General features: G+C 44.3%; 1 protein-coding gene across 3 annotated transcripts in view; it reads left to right on the top strand.

Annotated features, from left to right (window-relative positions):
• Nucleotides 1-15,615, top strand: part of LOC133072156 (ATP-dependent translocase ABCB1-like) — a 118,427-nt gene extending 102,812 nt beyond the window's left edge. The window contains exons 24-28 of one of the 3 annotated variants that reach the window (XM_061165103.1): nt 1,060-1,216; nt 1,702-1,899; nt 9,600-9,806; nt 14,049-14,195; nt 15,058-15,615. In XM_061165103.1, coding sequence (XP_061021086.1) covers nt 1,060-1,216; nt 1,702-1,899; nt 9,600-9,806; nt 14,049-14,195; nt 15,058-15,261 — 913 coding nt within the window. In that variant the 3' untranslated portion in view covers nt 15,262-15,615. The remainder of the gene's footprint in view (nt 1-1,059; nt 1,217-1,701; nt 1,900-9,599; nt 9,807-14,048; nt 14,196-15,057) is intronic. The other 2 variants (XM_061165104.1, XM_061165106.1) reach the window with 2 other exon arrangements.
• The last annotated feature ends 1,041 nt before the right edge of the window (nt 15,616-16,656 follow it).

The raw sequence follows: 16,656 nt of genomic DNA, 5'->3' as shown, positions 1-16,656 counted from the left end.
GAACTTTTTAACAAAAGACTTTCTCCAGCAAACTTTTCTCCTTCCTAAAACAAAGGGTGGGAGCTGGCTTGGGGTGTGTGCCCTGGCACAAACTTGGAGAGCTGGACTTGACATCCTGTGAAGTCCTTCCCGACTTGAAGCTGCTATAATTCTCATGTTGTAGATTAAGAATGGTGATGCAGGCACTTCCTTGGTGGTCCACTGGTTAGGACTTGGTTGCTTTCAGTACTGTGGCCTGGCTTGGATCCCTAGGGGGAGCTAAGATCTCAGAAGCTGCAACATGGCCAAAAAAAAACCCGAAAAGAACTCAGTGCTTCTTGAGAGGAGCACACTATCTGGCTGTTTAAGGAACTCTCTTGTTTGCTGCATGGCTCACGGGTTTTCTAAGACTCTGATCCAATTCCAGCGAAACTACCTGTATCCATTATCGATGGCCACAGATACTGCTGCAAGACAGCCACCTACTACCCCCAGGAATGTACAATCGTGAACATTTGTTCTTGGCGCTTAAGTCTGTGGGTCAGCCAGGCAGTTCTGCTGATCTGGGCTAGGCAGAGTAGATCTCAGCTGGGCTCACGCGTGTGTGCAATGAGCAGTGAGCTGGTTGGCTGGGCCCACACGACACTCTTCTGTCTGTGCCTTGTCCTGCAGCAGGCCAGCCGGGGTTGTGGTTGTGGCAGAATGAGAGAGACAGGAGCACGCAAGGCCCCCTGAATCATAGGCTTGGAGCTGGAAACCGTCACTTCCACCACATCCTGTTGGCCAGAGCATGTCCCAAGGCCAACCCAGATTCCAAGGGTAGGAAGACAAATGCCACTTCTTCCATGGAGAAGCTGCAAGGTCACATTATAAGAAGGCGAAAACCCAAAGAGAGATGAAGCATGGGGTGATTTTGCAATCAGGTAGCCACACTGATATGAACTTATAAGGAAGCGGTTGTTTTATTTTTTTACTAACGTGTTGTGATTCGTCGAGGCAGCGCTCTCAGGTTGTAGATGTGTCACGCTTTTGGCATTGCAGTCGTTAACTCTTGACGCGTTTTGTCTTTGTTGTTGGCAGAGTGTTCTCAGCTATTGTCTTTGGTGCCATGGCTGTGGGACAGGTCAGTTCATTTGCTCCTGACTACGCCAAGGCCAAGGTGTCAGCGGCCCACGTCATCAATATCATTGAAAAAATTCCTCTGATCGACAGCTACAGCACAGAAGGCCTAAAGCCGGTCAGTTTCATGTTTTGATTCTGTGATCTGCTCCTAACTGATGAATGAATGTATTCTGTGTGGAAGTTTAATAAAAGCTATGCTTTTACTTGCTGGTAGTAAAATAAAACTTTTTTGATCATGGGTTCATTTTAATAAATGCTGATAATATTGATACATGTTAACATCTAGTACTTTTATATAACAAAGCCACAGGGATATAGGAATACTGCCCATTTTATACACAAATCCTGCAAATCAGGTTTTATTATGTGTAGGTTATTCTGTTATAGCTTTGGGTTATCACATTTGTATTGTGTTAATGAGACATGCTGTGGAAACACCGACCCTTTTAGATCTCTGTATTACTTTCTAGCAGTTACAACTGAAGCTTGGTTGGAATCCAAGATCGCTGCCTTCTGATACCTGGCAGTCCAGAGGGTTGGCTCTAGAGTCAGTTTTCAGGATTGCAACAATCAAATGTACTGTTATTGTCCTGATTTTAGAGTACAATGGAAGGAAATGTGGCATTTAATGAAGTCGTGTTCAACTACCCCACTCGACCAGACATCCCAGTGCTTCGGGGGCTGAGCCTGGAGGTGAAGAAGGGCCAGACGCTGGCCCTGGTGGGCAGCAGCGGCTGCGGGAAGAGCACGGTCGTCCAGCTCCTGGAGCGGTTCTACGACCCCTTGGCTGGCACGGTGGTGAGCGCACTGTTCTCTTTGTTTTTTGTGGAGTGTAGTTGATTTACAGTGTTGTGTTAGTTTCAGGTGTACGACAAAGCAGTTGAGTTACACATATACATATATCCACTCTTTTTCCGGTTCTTCACCCATACAGGCTGTTACACAATACTGAGTAGCGTTCCCTCAACAGTAGGTCTTTGTCTGTTAGCTGTTTTATATAGAGAGGGTTGTGTGTGCTAATCCCAAGCTCCTAATTTATCTTTCTCCAACATGTTTCCCCTTGGGCAACTGTAAGTGTGTTTTCGAAATCTGACAGTCTTCTTTCTGTTTTGTAAAGTTGATTTGTATAATTTTAAAAAGTTAGATTCCACATGAGTGATAGCATATGATATTTGCCTTTCTCTGTCTGAATTACTTCATTTAATATAATAATTTCTAGGTCCTTCAGAGCATCCTTTCTTGTTCAGCTCATTCCAGATTTTACGTCTTCTTAATGCCTAGATGTATTTAATTCTCGACTATAAGCCATGGCTTTACAAACCTTTCAACAATGATTCCACTTAAAGTCTGACCTCCTTGATACAGTCTCAGAGCTGTGTCCACTGTTCCAGCCAATTTGTCCAACCTTTCCCTCAGCTCTACCACCCTCCCCTCCTCTGCAAGCAGCCTTTTTACCTGCTGTCCCCCTTCCCTTGGTCTCTGTTTACATGAGAGGATCCGGGGGGCGGTGGGGGGAGGAAATCCAGAAAGGCAGAGGAGGGGTGCTGAGAGAAACAAGATGGAAGCCGGGGATGGCAAGGAGAAGGTGGTCACCAGTGACAGATGCCGTGGAGAGACGGGGTAAGATGAAGGCTGAAAAGACATGGGAGGACTTGGCAGTTAATGGGCTGCTTCTGATATTTCAGTCTTCTCAGGGAAGTGGTGCTGGGAGAAAAGCGTTGAGCATGGCTGAGGTGTGGTTGGGAGGGACATGGAGACGAAGTGTGTGTAGACTAGTGCAGATCAGAGGAGAAGGAAGCAAAGTAAGAGGGGGCAGAGCTCAGGGAAGGCGTTTATCGTGGGGACTCTTGAATAATTTTATGGCTGAAGATGGGATAAAACCATTGATGGAGAAAGGAAATTCAGACACCTTCTAAGGAAAAAAAAAATAAATAAAAAGTGATATCAACAAATTTGGGAAACAGATAACATAGAGGGATTCTCTTTTCTTTCTAAACTAAAAGGGTAAGTGAAGGGTCAGATTTATTCATGGGACATTCAGTAAACTGTCAATGAGTGCTTGTCAGGGACTATCCTAGGTACTGGGAACGAGATAGGAGTTGTGAAAGGAGTACGGACATTTTTTATTGTTATTTTCTGGTCGCACTGTGCAGCTTGTGGGATCTTAGTTCCCTGACCAGGGATGGGACCTGGGCCATTGCAGTGAAATTACAAAGTTGTAACCACTGGACCGCCAGGGAACTCCCCCAAATAGTGAATTTTTAAATGACTGTAATGGGGACTAGAAAAGAATCAAATTAGGAAGGAGTGAAATTTATAGCAAAACATTTCCATTATGTTGGCCTTGAGTTATTGGTTATACTCAGGGGTGACATCCAAATATTCACCAACTGGAATGGCCTGGGCGCTGCCCAGCCAGGACGGACACCTGCTTTGTACAGTGAGACTGATGCCCGCCAGCTCCTTGTGGGTCCTACTTGCATTAATGATGGACTGGAAATAGAATTTTCTCCTGTAGGTGAGGGCTCTTTTCACTTCCTCACAGTGATCACAATGATCATAAGTATTTCTTACTGTATCCAGAGACAGTTGTGCCTTTCGTGAGTCTATTCTGTGACAGTTATGTACACTTGTTCTTCTTTAAGCTCGGTTCCTTATTTTCACTACCTTATGACATATTTTCTGAATTCTGACTTCATGCTTCAGTTTCATGATTGAAGTTTGGACAGAGAACTCAGTGAAGACCTTCCTGACGAATGAAGCCATCAGAGGAGGAAATGTTGACTCTGAGACAGTGGTCATGGTCCTTAAGAGACATTTATTCAGCAGCGTGTTATATGTTAATCTCTAATGAATTAGAGGGGATGCTTAAAGATTTTAACTGAAGAGATAGGGCATATCCCTCCGTGACTTAAAGAAGATAGACTTTGGGACTCCTCCAGTGGTCCATTGGTTAAGACTCCATGCTTCCAATGTAGGGGATGTAGGTTTGATCCCGAGTCAGGGAACTAAGATCCCACATGCCACCCGGCGTGGCCAAAATTTTTCTGAAAACAGATGATAGATCTAGAGTTGATTCTTAAGGGAAAACTAGAACTAGAGGCATAAGGCTATATGGGTATGCAATCGAGATGTTGTTTGATGAAAGAGATAATGTGAACTGTGGCTGATGAGTGATTTGTTCCTAATGTAGCATAAGTTGGGCTTCCCAGGTGGGTAAAGAACCCACCTGTCAATGTAGGAGACTCAGGAGACATGAGCTCAATCCATGAATCGGGAGGATCCCCTGGAGGAGGGCGTGGCAACCCACTCCAGCATTCTTGCCTGGAGAATCCCCATGGACAGAGCAGCCTGGCAGGCTACTGTCCACGGGGTCACAGAGAGTCAGACACAACAAAAGCAAAAATCATGCATGCATGCAGCGTAAGTTGGCTGAAATAGCAGATTTAATTAGAATAATGACTCTCAAACTTGTTTCATTATAACCCAGTTAGGAAAGGCAAAAACTTTCATTCCCCACCTTGCCCTGCTAACCACTCATAGTCACTGTAGTGGGAAAAACTCTTGGTAACAACAAAGTGTTGGAGTTGAAAACAGCAATAATGGTAAACAGTAAAATAATCAGACTAAAAGAACATAAAGAAATAAATGGTTATTCTCCACATACATTAACACAGCAGAGCAAAATTAAAGACATGAACCATATCAGTTATGGTTCAGTGTAGGAAACCAAGTGCTGTGGATATTTCAAGCAGCTGCATGTTTAATGAGGGGGATTCAGTCCTTACATAATCATTGAAAGAGCGGAAGTCAAAGTCAGCGCTCCCAGCATTGAAATCATAGCACCGCAGCTGCGATCCTGTGGCCAGGAAGTTGCCGGAACTTATGCCCATGTCACAGCTGCTCCGAACCTAAAGACTCAAGAACAGAATCTGGTGGTTGCAAAAGCTCCTCTCTGCCGGAACACGTGTGATAGTTTACCACAGCTTCTGTTTTCCAGGTTTTGCACAGGTCATCTCACTGATAGAACCTCAGTTACTTCTGGCACCAGAAGGGAGCCTAGGAAATAGATTTTAGTCCTCCAGTCCCCTGATAGGTGAGAGGACAGACACAGAAGAATATGGAAATGAATGCTGAGTGCATAGGAGAATAACCCTCTCCGGACAACAGTGATGATGCATGGATCAGAAACAAAGCGCCCTCATCTGTTGGAGGAAGACGATGATCTGCTCCTGTGTGTTTGCACTGGAGCTCTGAGATACCGCCACGTGCTCCACCGCAGCCAGACTTCTTAGTGGAAGTGCCCACAATAACGGCTAGTCAATGTGCCACGTTCTGTTCATGAACATCAGTTAGTGATCTTGAAAAAGACTAAGCTAATAGGCTATTAGCGATTAGTTCTTACTGCCATGAAAAAAAAAAAAATGAGTCTCGAGACTGGAGCATCATTTGATTGTAAGAACTGAAGCAAGGACTTGACCCTGAGGTCAGGAAATCCTCGTGACCATCAGCAAGCCTGAAGTCACACTTGGCAACATTGACCTGAGTGGTGGTTCTCAGACTGGTGTGGGTCAGAATGGCCTGGAGAGCTCACAAAGAATGCAGCCACCCTGGCTCACTCACAAAGATTAAGACCCGGACTTTTCATTTTTTAAATTTTCCCAGATGTTTCTGATGCCAACCAGACATTGAGAACCACTGAATTGGTAACTTTGCAAGTTTCAGGTCACATTGTGGCAAGTCTTAGAAAATGAAGCTATGGGATTGTTCAGAGAGTAGAGGTTCTGAGTTTTGTGGGGCCTGAAAGTGGTACAATTTCAGGGACTATACTTGAAAGAGTCCGAAGTTAGGAACACAGAATTAGTCACAAGAGTAAATATTTGCTTCTAATGAAAAAAATTCACAACAAAATATTAAAGCCTTAAGGATGCTGATCCCTCTCCTTTTTAGGCAAGTTATCCTAAAGGCTTACCCAGAAAAGCCTGGCCTCCCCTCACCCAGGACATTGTTTAACTCCCAGCATTTGCCTGCAGATGAGGGTCCTTGAATCTTACATTCATTAGCTTCACTGAGACTCCCTCGACTCTTGAGTCTTCCCCTGACCTTTCCTTTCTCCCCTTGCCCATCCTGCACACCACCATCAGAGTCCTCTCTCCATCTTAGGACACAGCTAGAAGCCTGTCGTCAGGCTGCTACCCACTGGGTACCTGGGCTAAGATGGACACATTGTTCTTTTGAAAGAAGACAGAAAGTATTTTTCAATTTTCAACCATTGTTTAGCCAAAATCTAACCTGTAGTGTGCAGATCTGAGCTCCCTCAGTCACTAAGAATATGACCTTGCACAAGTGACCGAACTCTGCTCATGTCCTCATCAGTAAAATGGGCATTAAAGTCACACCTATCTTGCAAGTTTTGTCAAGATGAAATGAGAGAGTGCATGAGGCACTCTTAATATACTTAATCACAGGACCTGTAATATAATCAGTGCTCCGTAACTTATCTAAAATGATTATTTCAGAGTAAATACAGGAAAATGATACATCTTTAACATTTGATTGTGCTACTGAAATCAGGCAGTAGATTTAAGTCTAGAATAGGGATAGCTCATCATTTAATTTAGCCTTTCATTGTTACTGCCAGTGTGTTACTTGAGATTTTCATTTAGGCCAGTATCTTTTGAGCAGTGTTCACAGACTCACTGGATTTCCTTGGTCTTCCTCAGACCACCACCCGTGCCTCAGCCAAAGAAGATGTGCATTGATCTTTTTACATTTGGACTTTTAAACATATTTTCCCTCAAGAAAGGATCCTTTAGGAAACACAAGTTTTAAATAGTTAGCAGTAGCTATGTATAGTGTGGGGATGAGGAGCTCTAAGCATCTTATTATATGTCTGATGGAAAGACTCATTGACGCTTGCAGGGATCAGTCATATTCATCTTATTATATTAGTTAAACAGTGTGTTTTTTTCCTTAGCAGTGTGTGTGTGTGTGCGTGTGTTAGTTGCTCAGTTGTGTCTGACTCTTTGCAACCCCGTGGACTGTAGCCCCCAGGCTTCTCTGTCCATAGAATTCTCCAGGCAAGAATACTGGAGTGGGTTGCCATTCTCTTCTCCAGGGGATCTTCTCATCCCAGAGATTGAACCTGGGTCTCCTGTATTGCAGGCAGATTCTTTACCATCTGAGCCACCAGGGAAGCCCCCTAGGGGTATAATTTTGGAAAAAAAAAATTTTTTTTTTCTTTCCTCAGTTCTCCTTTTCTCCAGTACGCAGTGTCCCGTCTAACATGACCTGCTATACGGCTTTTAACCATCCTCGTGTGGCTTTTCCTTCCTGTCTTCAGCTTCTGCTTGCCACTTTCACTTAACACCATGAGGAAGCCTAGAGCATAGATGCTTGGAATAGTCTCCATGGCAACTGGGCTTGGTACTAATAAGGTCATGGCTGTGTTTTCCATCCATCTTTGCACCTGCTGGTTTCACAAATAGAAGCCATCTTCCTGCAGCAAAGCCCGTATGTTCCCTGTCCTTGGCCAGCTGTCTCCCAGAGGCGTGCAGTCAGGCTCATGGGATTCAGAGTATATTTATAGCTCAGGATATAATCATCAGTATTAGAAAAGCTCGAAGCTGAGTCACTGATGTCTTCTTCAGCAGTTATGGCAGCTCTCACTTGAATGCCAGAATTCTCTTGCAAAGTAGATCTTTGGGGCAGATACGTCTACATCAGAGAGGAAGGGTTTTTATCTGTGAGGCTGTAATGGGCACGCCCCAGGCTTCTGCAGGGTGATCCAAGGGGACCCAGGTTCCTAGAGAAAGGCCGGGCTCTCCCTCCTGCTCCTTTGGGTAAGCTATAGATGTCTGTCCATCCTTTTAGCCCCTCAGACATCTATCCATCTGTGGTTCCAAGTACATCACACAGACATCGTTCCAAACCATAGACAGTCCTTCACATACTCTGTGCCTAGCACTGTGCTCAGTGGGGTCTATACTGACGTCACTTAATCCTCAATTCTGGAGTTTAGGGATTATAATCATTCCCATTTTACATGCAAAGAAACTGAGATACTAACTCACTTTCCTAAGATCAACAACTATTTAGAGAGAGAGCAGCATCCTCCCACGCTCACTTCTGTTTCATTTGAGTCCTCAAAAACCTGATCCTAACTAACTGGTCAGATCAGAAATGTGACCTCCAGGCCTGTTATGTGGTCATAGCAGTTTCTTATTTACAATCGAATCGTGGCTACTTTTCCTGTGAAAAATCAATACATAGCAGTAAGGATGGGGGACTTCCCTGGCTGGTCCAGTGGTTAAGACTCCAGTTGAACTAGGCTTCAGCCCCTGGTTGGGGAAGTGGGATCCTATGTGCCACATAGTATGGCCAGAAAACTAAAATGAAAAAGTCATCTTATTTAAGAAAAAAAAAAGAATGCCAGAATACATTCCAGAAATGGAATATGTGTTATTAGTTTCTGGTGGCTGCTACAACAAATTACAGCCAACTTAGGGGAGTCAAACACCACAGATCTATCTTATAGATTCTGGAAGTTAGATATCCAAAGTGAACCTCACGGTGTCGGCGGGGCTGTGTGCCTTCTGGAGGCCCTTAGGGAGAATCTGCTTGCTTATCCTTTCTGGCTCATGGCCCCTTCCTCCATCTTCAAAGCCAGCAACGACTGATCGAGTCCTCTTCATGTTGCTTCGCTGTAACCCCCATTCTCCTGCCCTCCACCCCTGCAGTTAAGGACCCTTATGATTATGTTGGGTCCACGTGGATAATGAAAGATAAGCTCCTCATCTTAAGGTCAGTGGATGAGCAACCTTCCATCGTAATTCTCTCTCTGCGTGTGAATAACATTAGCAGGCTTGATAAGAATTAGGGCGTGGATATCTTGGATGGAGGAGATGGGCATCACCATGCCTTGTTGCTGTTGTCCAGTCCCCGAGTTGTGTCTGACTTTGCGACCCCATGGACTGCAGCATGCCAGGCTTCCTTGTCCTCACCGTCTCCCGAAGTTTGCCCAAGTTCATGTCCATTGCATCGGTGATGTCATCCAACATCTTGTCCTCTGTCACCCCCTTCTCCTCTTGCCCTCAATCTTTCCCAGCATCAGGACTTTTCCAGTGAGTCAGTTCTTCACATCAGATGATCAAAATATTGGAGCTTCATCTTCAGCATCAGTCCTTCCAATGGCGGTGGGGGGTTGATTCAGGGTTGATTTCCCTTAAGATTAATTTGATCTTGCAGTCCAAGGGACAACAATTACTCTGCCTACCAGATGCATATATCAGAAGCCAGAGTTAAAATAGAAGAAACATGATGGTTTCCCAAAGCATGCAATTATAACCTGATTCAGTTAACCTTGACAATCCAACTAAAAGCAACAACAAAAGTCTCATAACATCTTGGCAGTCTTAACGTAGGAAATAACAATATTAATTTTGCTAAATTAAAAAACATTCCAGTTCTGAGGCTGATCCATGATCTCTTGTTTTCAGTCAATCGATGGCAAGGAAATAAAGCACCTGAATGTCCAGTGGCTGCGAGCACACATGGGCATCGTGTCCCAGGAGCCCATTCTGTTTGACTGCAGCATCGGCGAGAACATTGCCTACGGAGACAACAGCCGCGTCGTATCCCAGGAGGAGATTGAGCGCGCGGCCAAGGAGGCCAACATCCACCCCTTCATCGAGATGCTGCCAGATGTAAGTCTCTCACCAGATGCGGTGCCTGGGAGCCTGTGGTTGTGATTTGTAAAGGGCTGGATCCCAAAGGTGAAGAGAAATGAGCAACCAAAACACACCCCTGCTGTGGACAAGCATCTCCCCGTCCATGTCATGTTGACCCGACACTCCCCATCCCCATCCATGTCGTGTTTACCCGACACTCCCCATCCCCATCCATGTCGTGTTTACCCGACACTCCCCATCCCCATCCATGTCATGTTTATATGACACTCCCCATCCCCATCCATGTCGTGTTTATATGACACTCCCCATCCCCATCCATGTCGTGTTTATATGACACTCCCCATCCCCATCCATGTCGTGTTTATATGACACTCCCCATCCCCATCCGTGTCGTGTTTATATGACACTCCCCATCCCCATCCGTGTCGTGTTTATATGACACTCCCCATCCCCATCCGTGTCATGTTTATATGACACTCCCCATCCCCATCCATGTCATGTTTATATGACACTCCCCATCCCCATCCATGTCATGTTTATATGACACTCCCCATCCCCATCCATGTCGTGTTTATATGACACTCCCCATCCCCATCTATGTCATGTTGACCCGACACTCCCCATCCCCATCCATGTCATGTTTATATGACACTCCCCATCCCCATCCGTGTCATGTTTATATGACACTCCCCATCCCCATCCATGTCATGTTTATATGACACTCCCCATCCCCATCCATGTCATGTTTATATGACACTCCCCATCCCCATCCGTGTCATGTTTATATGACACTCCCCATCCCCATCCGTGTCATGTTTATATGATACTCCCCATCCCCATCCATGTCATGTTTATATGACACTCCCCATCCCCATCCATGTCATGTTTATATGACACTCCCCATCCCCATCTATGTCGTGTTTACCCGACACTCCCCATCGCCATCTATGTCCTGTTTACCCGACACTCCCCATCCCCATCTATGTCATGTTGACCCAATCACCTGCCTGACTCCCTGTGAGCAGTCTGACTAAAAAGTACATGTCTGGGGGGCCTTTCCCTCCACATCAGGGCCTGGGGCCCACAGAAGCAGGCGTGACCCTCCCCCGTCATTTCTCTCCCAGCCTTCCTCCCTCCGCCTCCTTGCAGCTCTCCCCCAAGCCTCGAGCCTCTCTCTATGGAGTCAGGCCAGGCCAGGGGGCTGGACCCATTCAGAAAAAAGGCTCTGAGCAGGGTGAGTTATTGGGGTGTCCGTGGTACGGTGTTGTCTCTCACCATTGCACGTTCCGTGGGCCCCACGCTCCACTTGCAGGACTGATACTGAAGCCTGCCCTGGGCTGTTGTCCCTTTGATGCCCTCTGAATTCCTCCTAGGAAGTTAGATAAGTGGAGCCTCTTATCCTCTCTTAAGCTGCTTAGGTGCTATATTTTAAGTGCATCTGGACTGTCTGGAGAAGGAAATGGCAACCCGGTCCAGTGTTCTTGCCTGGAGAATCCCAGGGACAGGGGAGCCTGGTGGGCTGTCTGTGGGATCGCACAGAGTCGGACACGACTGAAGTGACTTAGCAGCAGCAGCAGACTGTATGGAGAAGGTAATGGCAACCCACTCCAGTATTCTTGCCCAGAAAAATCCCATGGATAAAGGAGCCTGGCGGGCTACAGTCTACAGGGTCGCAAGACTCAGACACGACAACACATATACACTAGACCTGTCTTATCTAATGCCCCCCATTATCACAAGTTATGTTCTTTATTATAAGGAATTGCCCCCTGAAAACAAAGCTCAACTTCAATCCGGCAGAGAAGGTCCTCTCCTCGTGGGGAAAGATGACAATGCCCTATGGCCCTAGCCCACTCCCTAGACGGCCTTTTCTTGAGGCTCTTCTCTGGATCACTGCCGTCACCACACATCACAGCCCCCCAGGAAGAAGCAGTGTCCCCTCTCTCCCCTCCTTTACCTTCTAGCCCATCTGTGGATAATTGGCCCTTCCCAAGGCTGGAACATTCAATGTATAACTTTAGTCTCCTTCACTACTGATGAGGTCAGTTAGTCTGGGCATGGGCCAGCACCTCCGTGTCACCTGGGATCTTGTGAGAAATGCAGGTTTTCAGGCCCTACCCCAGACCTGCTGTACCAGAAACTTGGAGCTGGGGTCTAGGAGTCTCTGTTCTAATACCCCAGGTGATAACTGATGCAGGTGCAGTTAAGAGAACCGGTGGGCTAGGGGTTAACAAAGGCAAATACTGAGAGGGATTATCATCCAGCTTATGAAATGTATCTTGCCGCCTCTCACTTTGTCTGCCACAGGGACCCATGTTTCTGGGCTCTGGGCTCTTTACACCTGTACACATCAGAATTCTTTTCCTCAGTGTCTACATGTGGAAGGAAAAGGCAAAACCCCTGAAGTCCTACTTTCTGTCCAAGGACCTACTTCTTCACCTTTGCAGTTCATGCTAAGATTTACCTCATCCTGCAGCGGGGCTGGTCTAGTTTCCTTCTCTCAGGGTTTACAGTCCTGCGTTTACCTGCCTCAGTGGGATCTGTCACCCGCGTGGGACTCACTTCAGTGCATCGGCTCCCCGGGGGCTGCAGCTCTGGGGTGGGCCTGTTGCAACCGTCTGACCAAACCTCCCCCAAGCTCGCTCACAGCCTCTGCAGGTGGAGAGCTCTATGCTGAGTGCCACAGAATTAGGGTTGCTAGAAATAACAAGCAAGAACAGGCAGCCCTGCATAGAACATGAGTTTGTTTTAATTGAAGTACAGTTGATTTACAATGTTGTGTTAAGTTCTGCCATACAGCAGAGTTACTCAGTTACCTGTATATGTACACGTTCTTTTTTAATATTCTTTTTCCTTATGGTTTTCATAGGATGCTAAATTTAGTTCTCTGTGTCAAACAGTGGGACTTTATTGGGGATCCATCCTGTCTATAGTAATTACTTCCGCTTCGCCCCAGCCTCCCACTCCATCCTCCCCCACCTCTCTCCCCTTGGCTACCGCAAGTCTGCTCTCTGTGTCCACAAGCCTGTTCTGCTTCACGGCTAAGTTCATTTGTGTCATGTTTTAGGTTGCACATGTAAGTGATAGCTTATGATATTTGTCTTTCTCTTTCTGACTGACTTCACTTAGTATGATAATCTCTAGTTGCATCCACGTTGCTGCAAGTGGTATTATTTCATTCTTTTTTATGGCTGAGTGATATTCCATTGTACGTATGTACCACACATTTGTTAACTATTCATCTGTCAGTGAATATTTAGATTGGGTCCGTGTCTTGCTATTGTGAATAGTGCTACTGTGAACATAGGGGTGCGCGTATCTTTTTTAGTTAGAGTTTTGTCTGGATGTATGACCAGGAGTGGGATTGCTAGATCACATGCTAATTCTATTTTTAGTTTTCTGAGGAATTTCCATACTGTTTTCCATAGTGGCTGCACCAGCTTACATTCTCACCAACAGAGTAGGAGGTAGGACGTGATTTAAAATCAAACTCTGGATGTCAGAATCAGAGCCCACAGTTTACAAAATTTCAGCCTGGCAAGGGTCTGAGAATAGAAAAAGATAATGTTTTCTAGGTTATACATTGCATTTCTCCTCTCACTTATTTACCCTATTAATTCTAGCCTTTATCATCATATTTAATACTTAATTATCTACTGTGGGAAACAATATGTGAAAAATTTTAGGAGAATTCTAAAAACAAAAGTAAATCAGGAAATTTCAGCTTTTCAAGTTAGATACCAAAATAGAATTTCTTAGCATCCATTAAAATTGTTGAAGCTTTAGAAATAGTCTTATAAAAACAGACAGCAAAAGGTTAGCATTCTAAGAATCTTCCCTTCCTCACTTTTTGAAATAATGCAGAGAGCATCACCTACTGGTTAGAAATAAAATGAGCTTCAATTATATTATGCATAGCCTGTTAAAATCAAATTTCCTTCCTCTGACCAGTCTTTGTCCCAAATATAATGAAACCAGAAGGCTTGAAGAGCCTGGCATTGCAACAGTAGTCTTCCTCAGGTTAATTTGTCCACACTAAAACATAATTTTTAAGACACAAGTGTCTGTTTTCAAGAAGAGAAATTAATCCTGCCATTTAGAGCTATGTTTTTGCTGTTAAACTCATCAACCCAGTCTTAGCTTCTGAACCTCAACGTTTTTGTGTATATGGAAGTGGTTATCCTATTTTCTGCAAGCAGACTCTTTCTCACAGCTTTATCAGTTCTACTTTTCATAATAACAAAACCCTGTTTACAGAAATACAACACCAGAGTAGGGGACAAAGGAACTCAGCTCTCTGGTGGCCAGAAACAGCGCATTGCCATAGCTCGCGCCCTTGTTAGACAGCCTCACATCTTGCTTCTGGATGAAGCTACCTCGGCTCTGGACACAGAAAGTGAAAAGGTGAGAATTTAAATTGGACTCATTCACAGTTGAAGCAGCTGTCCTTAGACGGTATAAATCTGTGCTACTGTCTTCCACAGTAGAGAACAAAATTCAGGCTGATAACAAATTTTGTTACTTTCAGTGGAATTTAAACACTTTCTGTAGCTGTCATTCAAGAGAACTAAGATGAAATGAAGCAGATTAGTCTTATAGCACCTCTGCTCCAAAAAATAGCCCTGGATCACTTTGTATTGATCCAAGAAGCTGCATTCAGGAGGCATGGTCCCATCTCTCCTGACAGCATCTCCTCAACAACTATATAAAAAAGTGGAAGCACAGAAAAATGTTTAAACCTGGCTGTTCCTTAAGGTAAATACTAGCTATTGTTTTTAGTTTGAGACAAAGCTGAGTATTCAGGTATCTGAATGATGAACTCATTCTGAGATTTTTTTTTTTAAATCTTTTATTGGAATATAGTTGTTTTATAATGATGTACTGAGAATTATTTTTTAATTTTAAAAATAGCAAAATTCAAAGAAGCTGTGTTTGGCCCGTGCCTAGGCTTCCTGACTTAACTGTATTGCTAGACCAGAAGGATGCTGCGTGGCTAAGCCCACCACTGAATGCTTTTAAATGATCACAGGGGCTGTATTTATAGTCACAACTTGGAGATAGCCCCTACCCGAGAATTAACACAACTAGGATTCGGTATCTTCCAGTATAACAGATCCCTTGCTTTGTAAAATATGTATTATATTCCACTGACACTGTTAAAGGAGCACTTATCATTGGATACATTAATGGTGAGGCTTGTTAGGAAGGAGGAATTCAAGGGGGAGGATTATCCTGACCAGAGGTAATTTGTGTGATTATTGAACAGGTTGTCCAAGAAGCCCTGGACAAAGCCCGAGAAGGCCGCACCTGCATCGTGATCGCTCACCGCCTGTCCACCATCCAGAACGCAGACATGATTGTGGTGTTTCAGAACGGCAGAATCAAGGAGCACGGCACGCACCAGCAGCTGCTGGCGCAGAAAGGCATCTATTTCACCATGGTCAGCATCCAGGCTGGGACGAAGCGTTAGTGAGCCGTGACCATGTAAGCTGTTAAATAGTGTCTTATAGTATTTGTGTTAAAACGTGGCATTTAATCAAAATTAAAAAGCAAACACTTACCAGAGAAACTATGTAGAGTTACTTATTCAACATTTCCTGCTGCAATGGAAGATCCACCCCACTCTGTTCTGGGTCTTCAGAGACTTTATAATTGAAAGAACAGAAAGAAGCATCATCGACGGGCGTAAAACGATGGGTTTGATTGCATTAGAAAGGTTATAGAATCATTCAAAGTAGATTTTATTAATAAAGTGTATAAATTTTTGTTTATATTTTCTTATTCGGACTGTAACTGACTACCCTGCTAAAAGATTATAGAAGTAGCAAAAAGTACTGAATGTTTGCATATAGTGCCTATAATAAAAGTAAACTTTTTTATGACTGGAGTCATCTTGTCTGAAGTGCCTGTGAATCTGTCATCTCTCACTTGGACTATTGAAGATCATTTCTGCACTTAAAAAAAGGGGATTCTTTAAAAACTCCCATTAATTTTGTAAGAATGGTTAAACCGTGTATTAATTCCTGTTGTACATGTCTTTTCACATTGGATTCTACAAAGCCATATGCTTTGTTCTTCTTGAACTTGATCCTGCTGATTCCTGTATTTCCACATTATGCTGACTCTCAGACTAGTCACATATATCAGTACAGGATTGTAGGGGCTGAAATGGGGCAGAGGATGGACAGCTGTGAAGCATATACTGTGATGTATGGTGACTGTTGCTTTGTTCTTATAAAGGGCTTTTACAGAATTTTCATTTTTGTACTTTTGAAAAATATTTGTATGTATTTATTTGGCTGCGCTGGGTCTCAGTTGCAGCATATGGGACCTTCCATCTTCACTGCAGCATGTGGGATCTCTGTTCGCAGCATTCACACTCTTACTTACGGCATGTGGGATCCAGTTCTCAGATAAGGGATCAAACCCAGGCCCCTTTGTCTTGGGAGCACGGAGTCTTAGCCACTGGACCACCAAGAAGTTCCTTTTTGCACTTTTAACAATAAAAGTCTTCTTCTGTTTTGATATTGAATCACTCTTCCCAGTAAACTGATCTCTTCCAAATTGATCCTTCTGGTGGCAGATGATTAAAATGTGCCATAAGTTTAAATACAACAGAAAATGGTGCTCTGACTACGAAAAGACAAGCCAAAAAGCACTGTAAACATGACTGAAAGGCACAAGCGGGGAGCAATATTTGCCATATTTATTATGAACAATTGGTATCCTGAAAACACGAAGAATTTTAAAAGGAACAAAAATGCCATCACCTCCAAGGAAAAATGGGAAGAGAACATGGTCCAGAAATTCCCAAGGAAGAAATGCAGGAGGAAGAAAGTGCACGGTCTCAAAGCAATGCAGATTA

This window comes from Dama dama, chromosome 18 (genome assembly GCF_033118175.1).
Source record: "Dama dama isolate Ldn47 chromosome 18, ASM3311817v1, whole genome shotgun sequence".
Taxonomy (NCBI): domain Eukaryota; kingdom Metazoa; phylum Chordata; class Mammalia; order Artiodactyla; family Cervidae; genus Dama; species Dama dama.
This window is presented reverse-complemented; position numbering and strand designations above follow the sequence as displayed.